General features: G+C 44.5%; 1 protein-coding gene across 2 annotated transcripts in view; it reads right to left on the bottom strand.

The window, feature by feature from the left end:
* Window positions 1–3,384: 3,384 nt before the first annotated feature.
* Window positions 3,385–10,909, bottom strand: part of USP28 (ubiquitin specific peptidase 28) — a 98,917-nt gene continuing 91,392 nt past the window's right edge. Inside the window, exons 22-25 of one of the 2 annotated variants that reach the window (XR_012234052.1) lie at window positions 9,662–9,785; window positions 8,364–8,559; window positions 7,124–7,270; window positions 4,648–4,726 (exon numbers count right to left, since the gene is read on the bottom strand). Coding sequence is in view for 1 of the 2 variants with exons in the window: in XM_073585295.1 (XP_073441396.1) it covers window positions 4,545–4,726; window positions 8,364–8,559; window positions 9,662–9,785 (502 nt within the window). In the remaining variant the exon portion in view is untranslated. Of the gene's footprint in view, window positions 4,727–7,123; window positions 7,271–8,363; window positions 8,560–9,661; window positions 9,786–10,909 lie in introns of both variants that reach the window. The other variant, XM_073585295.1, reaches the window with a different exon arrangement.

Below are 10,909 nucleotides of genomic sequence, written 5' to 3'. Positions count from 1 at the left end.
CCCGCTAGTTTGCCCGTTTAAATCGCTCTTCGGGATGCCCCCTGCTTCCGGTTATGCTGTGCACCTGAATCACCGAATTTCCCAGTAATGCCCTGCGCCATCGGCTTCTGTACATGCATGCTACTGGTTTCCTCGCGTTATAGGGGAGAGCCGGTTCGTGCTTGCACAATAGCTTATTTCGTTGTGGTGCCGTCGGCGCAGCAGGGGGGGGTCCAGCAGGACTCTGGGAAAGGAGACCGCTGTCACCTGGGCGGCCCCATGTTGCCTCCTCTGCGGGGTACCCAGCGTGGTTTGAGATAAAATTCCGGGAGAAGCCGACACTGACCTTTTCTTCACTGCCTTTCCCCGTACACCCCTCAAGGCCCGCTGACCCCAGCAGTAGCACTTCAGGCAGCCACTCCAGCTGAGGCAGGGAACCACCACTGCCTGGGTCGGACTGGTCGGCTCTTGGCATCCCACAACGATCTACAGGTATGTCGTTGACTGTAGGTTGCCCATCAGGGACAGGAAACCAACTGATGTGGGAGAGGTACCGCCTTTTTAGCTGTAGGTTTCCTGTCCCTGGGGGCGGATCCCCTCTCTCCGTGGTGCAGTCATGCGGGAAAGAGAAAAACAGCTCTGTCTCATCTGACCACAAGACGCTTTCCCAGAATGATTTTGGCTTACTCATGTAGATTTCGGTAAACTGCAGTCTAGCTTTTTTAGGTCTCTGTCTCAGCAGTGATGTCCTCCTAGTTCCCCTGCCATAGTGTTTCATTTCATTCAAATGTTGACATATAGTTTGTGCTGACACTGATGTGCCCTGAGTCTGCAGGACAGTGTGAATTTCTTTGGAACTTGACTGGGACTGCTTGTCAATCATCCAGACTATCCTGCATTGCAATTTTTCTTCAATGGTTCTCTGCTGTCCAAGTCCAGGGAGATTACAACCTGTGGCACTGTAGCCAAACTTTTTGATCATGTTGCACACCGTGGACAGAGAAACATCAAGATCTCTGGAGATGGACTTTTAATATTGAGATTGTTGACACCATACACCAAGTTTTGCGGCATCTCATATTTATCCCCACTAGGTGGCATCAGAAGATTATAAAATTCCTTCAATGACAATAGTAGACTCAGTATATTTGTAGTCACTTGATATCCAAGTTTTTATACACAATGACAACATTAGACATTGTAAGGTTACTTACCGTATGTTTTTCTGGTGATTATCAGTAAGCCCACACACTTGGTTGTGTTCTTTTTATTCTGCATTGGTGCCATGTCAGTGCCTATTCCAGGCCATGCAATAGTCCTCTGGTAATGCAAATCAGACCAGAACTCTACTGCTCCCTATTGGAAGTAGCAATCCTAAAAGGGGCAATACTGATCCCTTAATGGATCTTGCCACATGACTTTAGATCCAAACAAATAATCAGTGCAAAATAGAACTGATCTGGGTGGATGAGAAGCCTGATGGGGCCAGTGCTGCTTTAAGATTGCAAACCCCCCCCCCCCCCAATAGATGTCACCAGAGGTTCAGTCCTCTCTGAAGAGGGTATTTGCACATTTAAATTCCCAGGAGGAGCATTACATGGCTTATAAGCCTCCTTATATCGCTCTTCAGGAGAAGCATTCCCTCTTAGACCCCCACCCCCATGAGAAAGTCATCGGACACTGATGAAATTTCACATTCCCAGCTCTTCGCTGCAGTATTCCCTTCTTCAGCCAGTCATGCTGAGCCCCTGAATAATTGCCCCCCCCCCCCATACTGTCCAGTCCTGCCCACGGCTCCCGCTCTGACTGCCGGGACAGTGGATGCCCAATCCTCTACCCTCCCTCTAAGAAGAAAAAAAAAAAAAAAAAAAAAAATCATAATTGAATGTGGAGAGGAGTGGGCTGCCAGAAATTCTTAAGCAATCTGTGTTCTGCTAGCCTTGGCACAAGTCACGTAGCGAGGGTCTGTATTGACTTTTAGGAATGCCACCTCTGATCAGTGGTGCTGGGGTATATTTAAAAAAAAAAAAAAAAAAGAAGCGCAGACATAGTATATTATTGTTTCATAGAAAGTTACAATTTGCCACTGCACTGATAGTCTGGATTTTCTGTCTGAAATATGCAACATGGGTAGATTTCTGTCTACATGGGTCGTCCTCCACCTTTGAACGGTACTTGCTCCTGCCCAAGATGGAAAAAGTTAACCATAAATGGACCAAGTACAAAAGGGTCCTGATTATATGGATGTCAATCACCCACAGGATGGGCGATACATGATTACTAGTGTAAATCTCTTCAACTCCTCTTTGAATTATCTAATCCCATGTACCATTACTAGGGTTTGCAATCACCAACTCCATGGGGGTCCCAGAAATCAGCCCCAAATTGATTATCACTGCCTGTCAAAGGGCTTATGTAGTGTTAAGTCTCCTTTAAACTTCAGCGTGCACAGTGGCACCCCCCAGCCCTTCAGGCTTTGCAGGGAACTGCACCAGCACCTTTACTTGAATAGTGCTGCAGCTCCCTGCACAGCTGGGCAGATCCAGGTGCTGCAATCAGAAAAGTGATAGCACTATGGCAGCTTGGCCTCCTTGTTAAGGTGTGTGCACATGTTGTGGATTCTGCTGCAGCTCCGCAGCGGATTTGGTAGCTGCAGGTCTGCAGCAGTTTTTGCTGCGGTGTACAGTACCATTATTCCCTATGGGAATACAAAACCGCAGTGCAGACGGTGCGTTTTTTTCCGTGCGGTTTTCCTGCGGTTTCTAAACCACAGAAAGAATTGACAAGTCAATTCTTTCTGCGGATTCCGCTGCAGTTTGCCATCTCCTCCATTGTGGAGATGAAAAACCGCAGAGCAATCCGCAGGTAAAACCACAGGTCTTTTGACCTGCAGATTTACCTGCGGATTTTACAAAATCCACACTGCCAAATCCGCACCCCATTCTGCAGCATGTGCACGTAGCCTTAGGGCTCAGCCAAATGGATGGAACCCTCGTGCACAGACTGGCCGGCGGCTCCAAAAAACAGAGCGAGCACCTACAGAGAAATTCATGAAGCAGTCACGGTCAATCTGGAGAATCGTTCTGATATGGGCACATTTATACAATTTTTATAAAGTTGAAAAGAAAAAAAAAACAAAAACAAAAAAAAAAAAAGTTACAGGAAAAAGGTGCAGACACTAAAAAAGTGCAATAAAGAGCAAAAACAAGCTAAAAATGACCACACAAAACAAGCCCCATACAGCAGCATAGATACCCCACATTTTCATTCATAGACTCAGATGGCAGCACATGAAGCCACCACTCCATGTAGACATGATACCCGTGGCTGAACACCAAATCTCCAGAGCAGAGACCCCCAGCGGAGACCTCCATTTTTGCAATAGATGACAAATACAATTCAAGATAAAATCATAAATACTTTATTGCACATATAAAACTATAAGTGGCCACCCTCCCGTATTACAGATTGTAGAAGTGTCAGGAGCAGAGCTCATCCCCCTGTATGTGGAGCAGCAGGGGGATAGCCGCTCACACGTGCGCACCAGACAATGGGTTTTGGCACAGCCGTAGTCAACATTGGCAATAACACCTTGGCTTCATTTCTCTAGGCACATCTTCGCCGGTTCACATTTCTCATGGAGAAAAAAGGAACCCACGTCTCTAAAAACAGAAATGGAAGGAGCAATTAAAGGCAAAGACAAAGTCAACGATTTTATTTTTTGCCCCCCGGTGATGGGTGCACATTGTTCCTATGCCAGTAGTAAATTTTCCATGATAGTCTCTTGTTCTTTCAGTTTCCAAAAAGAAGAGCCAAGAGCCCCTGGTTGCCAGATCCGATGGTGTTTGGCTTCTTACACCAGTCTTTGCTTCCACCCAATGAAACGGAATTGTGCAGCTGCTTGTGTGATTGTAGAGAAAAACCCACACCCACAAGCTAAAAATTCTCCAAAATTACCCAGTCAGCGCCTGTCAGCTATTTGGCACAGGATCCGGATGTTGGATTTATTTAGAGCACAGCAATCTGAAAGGTGCACTCGCCTGTGAGCTCTTCCATCTGCAGAAAGCCAGGGCTCCTCCAGTTTGCCCTCGGGACCTGCTATATCAACTCATGTCCATGTACCAAGTCCAGAGGGCACCCATAAAATGAGAGCAAAATAACAGGAGCTGGGGGGGGGGGGGGGGGGGGTAGACCCCAACTATTTAGGCACTCCACATATTAAACTTCCCGTGAGTCACGTTCAGACATGTCACTCAATATCAACAACCAAGGCATAAAAGACAAGTAATCTAAAAATACAGAAAAAAGTGCAGAAAGTTTCCCCAACTTTTGGTAGTGCACCCAGACCCATCAGACTGTATGGAGACTAATCCCTACAAGTCCAGTGTGGCACTAAACAGCTTTATTCACATGGACAGTCACCACGACCATACAAACGTCTCGTGAAGTCCATTCATCCCTGAGTCATGTACATAAGGCAGCAGTGGCATCTTCCCAAAGCCGGTCGTTGCATGACACAGGTCACAACAGTGGAGGAGACCAGGTTTCACAGTTTCTAGTGGTTCCTATGTCACCTTGACTGTGGAAGCCCCATGTATGGACTCCATGATGGCTGCAAAACGACTGCACAGGTCGTAGGGGGAGTGAGGTCGTATCTTTGGCGGCTCCTTTATAACGACGATTTCGCTTTCGCTGGAACAGTCCAGGAGCCGAGGGAGAAACTGGCTGAGCTTCTGCTGTAGATTATCTGCCATGGCAAGAAAGTTACAGTCATTACCAAAAATATAGAAGTGCCTTCAGTGGAAGAAATTAGTTTTAATTGGGCAGGATGGGTGGATGGCAGGAGTTTAAGGTCCAAGTAGTGTGTGGAACTGTACAATCAGGACTGGCTAACAATCTAATGTTTATTGGGGCCTTTGGAGCTACCCTACACCACACCAAGGGATGTTTATGAAAGCAATCAGCTGCTGTACTTGAAGTGGACAACATAGTCTCCACATTAGATATGGAGATGTAGCTGGGTCACTAAACGCCTGTGTGAATCAGCGCCTATGCTGCTGTAATCACAGGACTTCAGCTGGTGCAAAAGTTATGTCTACAGACAATTGGCCCTTCAACCAGGGAATAAAAAAAAAAAAAAAAAAAAAAAAAAAAAAAAAAAGCCAGGTTGGCAGAACAGTAGTACATGCAAGACCACCACTCCATGAAAACAAGACATAGGGCACACAAGTGCCAGAAATTATTGGGGTCTCAGTGGTTGCACACCCCTTAATATAGCAGTCATCACTGCTCCCATGGATAAGATGGCACAATACCCTTTTTGTAAGGTCACAGCAGAAAATTCTTAATTCCTCGCAAAAAGCTTATGGTAATAAAAATATTCTGTACTGTTCACTGAACTCCATAAAAATGTGCCCTTTTTGACCCCCCAAAAATAAATTTTGACATTTCCTTTCGTCCCTGTATCTGCCCAGAGTATAGCGCTACTAGGATGGTACAGAACGTGATGATCTGCCAGGTTGACAATGCTCATTCATGGGTAACGTATATTGAGAAGATGTTTTAACATGAATTTCTAGCTAAATGTCGTTGTAAACATGGTGGTGTACTGGGGTGTCCTGGGTGGGGGCGCTGTGAACGTGGCTGGCACGGTGCAACAATAAAATACATATGAATTCTTCACTGTCTAATAAGTACTGCTCGGTGCTAATTTGTATCCTACCCGGCGTGCCGGAGACTCTTATGTCTGGAATTCATTGCCGGCAGAGACAGATTTCTGACAGCCCATTAATCTCGCTTCGCACGGGCTTGGAGGGACAATGTGTATTCTAATGTGCCATAAACTGAAATCGTTATGCTTTAATCTTCCTTAGGAAGAGAAGAGTGGGGGCCGTCAGTCAATAAATATGCAGGGATGTTAAAAGTGACACGGGTTATTACTGCGTCAACTGCTCGTGCAGCTTAAAAAGGGGGTGATGGTGGAGGGGGAATGGAGCGGCGTGAAAGTCAAATCAGCTAAAGGTCAAAGTTTTGTCTCCGTCGACTCGTTATTCTAAGGGATGCAAACTATAGATTATACAACACCTTTTATTCTCAGGTAATCTCCTAAACTGACTAGCAAGTCGATCATACTAGGGGGGAGAAAAAAAAAAAAAAAAAAAAATAATCCAGCTCTGCTCATTTCCACACCAGAGGTGAGGGTGGCTGGAGACAGCACAGACATCTCCTGCACCGGTCAACAGAAGAACTCTGGACATGAGACATCAGCAGCCCTGCCCACCCGTAATGAAGGGCTGGATTACCTCTTTAAGAAGTGTTCTTGTTAATGATCCCCACAAAAAAAAAAAAAAACCTTTGATTAGCCACTTCTGGACCGTTTCACAGAACGCTGAGAGTTTCAGGGACAATCACCAGAAGACAAACATGCTTGCATTAAGAAACAAAATAGGGAAGTTAAGGGCCCCTTAAATTAAGGTACTGAATTCCATCTGGTGCAAGAATAAAAACGTAATAAAAAGACATACTCCAGCACCACTCACTTCTGCATTTGGATGGGAGTAGAGCCAATGACTCCATGCATCCTGAGATATGCACAAGTTCCATCAGCAAGCATTGTGCCAGCATCAGATACACCTCTATAGAGGTGGCATCGCTCATCTCTCCATGCAGAAGTGAGCAGTGCAAGGCAAACCAAGGGTGCAACCAGACAGACCAAGATGGGACTACAAAACACAGACTGGCTTGCAGCCCTCTTTTTCCCCCCCGAGCGTGATGGCCTCAAATGTTTCTATGCCGCTGTCATGCTCGTGTAAAGAGCCGCAGCCGGTCTGTGCACCGCGTTCCGATCTCGATCCAATTATGCAGCATGTTATGCACATAAAGCTTCCTTTAAAAGGCTGCCATGTTTTTAAAAGTCTATTTTAGAATAACAAAAAAGCACCACAATCACCCACACCCAACCAGTGTGGCCCCGTTTTGGGAACAGTTTTATTTAGACAAACCCTTTAAAATGTCAAAGAAAACACATTACAAAGAAAGATCATGCCCTCCACCCAGCACCATGGTGGATCTGCATACATTAGGGTGATACTGATGACTTGCACTCAGGTGATTATAAAAAAGATGAAGCTTTATCTGAACTTACAGAAAACTTCTGACATGTCCAAGAAACACGCCACAAGTTTTGTTTCTCCCAGGTAGTCCGGATGGAGAGACCCCCCCCCAAATAATCGCTGTCTCTCCTCGCTAGCAGAAGACCGGCTCAGATACTATTTATTTAATCCAACGTAATCTAGTGAAGAGAGACAGCAATGAATAGCAATGTACACACATCGACAAACAGTGCTACAGAGTGCGCTGCAATGAGCACCACACAGGTAATACAGCACAAAATGCAAAGGGCAAGACCATCTCCTGGCTGTGCATCAATGATCAAAGGTCTGAACGACAGACCGAGGACAGAGTTACTTCCCTCCGGAGCTTCGCTCATACACAATGTCTTGCGATGGGGAGAAATTTAGAGCTTTGAAAGTACGGTAACGACTGAGTGACGAGGGTCTGGCTGAGCGCTGGGCGTGCAGACAGATGGGCAATTTGAAGTCCGAGAAAGCCATGGGCAGCTTAAATTTCATTTCTCCATATTTGCTTCAGTACAGGATGATGGTGGGCAGATGTTACATACTACAGGGGCATCTCACAAAATTAGAATATCAAAGTTCTTCAATACAGAAAGTGAAACTCAGAGTCATTACAAACAGTGATCTATTTCAAGTGTTTATGTCTGTTAATGTTGTTGATTATGGCTTATAGCCAATGAAAACCCAAAAATTATGAAGCCAATTATGAGATAATTACTTTTGGGTTTTCATTGGCTGTAAACCATAATCAACATCAACAGAAATAAACACATGAAATAGATAACTATATAATACGAATTTCACTTTTTGAATTGAAGAACTGAAATAAATTAACTTTTTGATGATATTCTAATTTTTTGAGATGCACCTGTATATCCTAAATGTGTCACAGCAGTCGTACATAGAGCACAGCATGCAACTTGGCTGTAATCATGCATGCTCACATTAGTTGAGCATGTATTTTTTTCTGTGGGACAGAATAAGCAGCAACCATAATCATATTGGCACGATCTCCAAGGGAGTACAAAGGCTTCAGACTAATCTCTGCATCTAATATATTGGGGTGCAGTGCAGTAAAGGTACATACACCAAATCTTGTGTGAGAACAGCCATTTGCCCCTTGCTTCTCACTCTCCTGTATTTGTAAGACAACTGGCTGCAGCAGGAGCCTCCCCCCACTAACTTTTCTGCACTAGGACAAAATATCAATCACTATGAATGAGCATCACGTGAGGAGTGGGGACTCACCATCAATATCCTGGCCGAGGTACGAACACCAGCTGCTCCGCATCTCCTCGATGGCGACCAGGTCTTCTTCGGAGGTCTTGTTGTTGCAGATCAGTTGAACACACGGGATGATCACATTATTCATTATGCTCATGCCTTCACAGATTTGATCTTCTACCTGACTCTCGAACAACTCAGATACTTTTTTGTTTAAGTCCTTAAAGAAAAAAAAAAAAAAAAAAAAAAAAATCTACATCTGATTACATTTGCAAACTTCCACAGTGGGGCACTGATCCTTGACAAAAAAGTTACACTAAGGAATTCTAAATTTTTAACCAAAGGCCACTTAAGGATTTTGCACAGTGTCAACGAAGCCAGCGGTGAATATCCAGAGTATAAACTACCATGCTGCAGACACCAAGTGGTCATTTTCACTGCAGATTTTTTGGCATAATCCAGAGTGGAGGAATAATGGAAATAATGAAAAAAATAATCTACTGTAGTAAAGAATAATTCCAAGGTACATTCAGTCATAGGGACAATATAAGGACTGGGAAAAAAAAAAAATAAATAAAATTAATTCAGCCCAGATCATGGAGGACATACATCATTGCCATCAAAGACAAAACATGAACGCTTTCGTCAGCGCCTGATTGTTTTTCCCTCTTGTTGTATTGAAGGATGATGCATAAAGGGCAGCATCCAAAATTTCTGCTCTGTATAAAAACCTTAATACAAAAAAGTCACCATTCAGCGATGTGCGATATTAAACGGGCACGGCAGACACTGTCCCAGAGCCGCCACGCAAGGCTACGGTTAGGCAACGTTACCATGCATGACTAGCGAGCTGTCCGCAATTGCATGTAAAATACAAGGCAGAAGGGGTTAAAAGAAATCTGCCATTACACCATGCTGCTTTATGTCAAGGATGAACATTATGGGGTCAATTTAACACCCCATTAGCCAAAAAGGACCCAAGAAATCTACAAGCTGTCAAAGAACCTCTCCATAACCATGCCCCACCCTCTCCCCCCACTGCTGATTCTCTTATTAAAAAGTATGGACAAGGAAATAGTAAAGCTCAGCGTTGATGCCACTGGTTTCTTTTAATGTCTGCAGCACGGATATCTGGTTAACAGCACTGCAGCTAATAACAGAGCTCAGCAGCTCTGCCCGACTTGATGTCACGAAACAATGAGCTCAGCGATTGACAGCACTGTAGCCAATAGCTGAGCTCAGCGATTCGCTGCAGCGCTGTCAATAGACATTAGGAGCAGCAATTGACCACATCAGGACGACATGATGCAAAGCATACATACGATCAGGCACTTCCGTCTGAACAGCGCTAGCAGTTTTTCATCCACCCCACGGTTTGCTCCGATGCTCAGGAGGGCGCTATTAGATTGATAGGCATACATCAGGTATGTGAGGGCCTCCTGATATCTGCGGACAAAGGAAGAGATCTTACTACTGCTCAGACCAAGGCCAGGAGGGCATCATGTGAGGTCAGATTGCCTCGGATTTAGGAAACCTCACGAGTCCTGGTTTCTCACAGTTTGAAATGCACAGGTTGTAATTGAGATGTTCATTTCTCTTAGTTTTGGAATAAAGTTATACTTCTTACCTTCACATACAGCTGGAGGATTTTCTCATTGCCTATAGCAACATACATTTTCAGCTACTTGTAGACAAGAAACGTAGACACCAGACCATGCACAGGTGCTACGTTAACAGTCACAGATGTCATTTACCAATTCATACCACCAATTTCTAAACAAATTGCACCCTATATTATGTTTTAACATCTAACTCATTGGCCCCTCCTGAAAGTAGATACCAAGAGTGGCCTGATCATATAATTTCCCCGCTTTAAAATAAGCCAAACAAGTGTACGCCACTGCTCCGGCTTTAGAAACCCTTGGTAATCAGGCATTATTACTTTGCTCCCTGGATGAAGTTAGTACAACAAGGCAGAGCCGCGTCTGAGTGGAGCTGAGGTCGAGCACAGCTGCATTCACCAAAAAATGCTCCAAAATTGTAAAAACAAATCTACGTTCTTTGGGTGACAAAGTGATGCAAAAGCCAGAACTATATACACTGCTCAAAAAAAATAAATAAAAAGGGAACACAAATACCACATCCTAGATATCACTGAATGAGATATTCCAGTTGCAAATTTTCTTCATTACAAAGTGGAATGTGTTGAGATTAAAAAAAAGTTATGTAAATCAAAATTAATATCCCATGGAAGTCTGGATTTGGAATGATGCAGAAAACTAAAATTACAGGCTGATCCTACTTCAGTGGAAACGCCTCAAGACAAGGAAATTATGCACAGTAGTGTTTGGCCTCCACGTGCCTGTATGACCTCCCTACAAAACCTGGGCATGCTCCTGAAGGATCTCATCCCAGACCTGGATTAAAGCATCAGTCAACTCCTGGACAGTCTGATGCAATGGGGCGTGGGTGGATGGAACAAGACATGTCCCAGATGTGCTCGATTGGATTCAGGTCTAAGGAACAGGCAGGCCAGTCCATGGCAATGCCTTCATCGTACAGGAACTGCT

The sequence above is a fragment of the Dendrobates tinctorius genome, unplaced genomic scaffold (assembly GCF_039654945.1).
Source record: "Dendrobates tinctorius isolate UK_male_01 unplaced genomic scaffold, ASM3965494v1 ptg000086l, whole genome shotgun sequence".
NCBI classification, from domain to species: Eukaryota; Metazoa; Chordata; class Amphibia; order Anura; family Dendrobatidae; genus Dendrobates; species Dendrobates tinctorius.
This window is presented reverse-complemented; position numbering and strand designations above follow the sequence as displayed.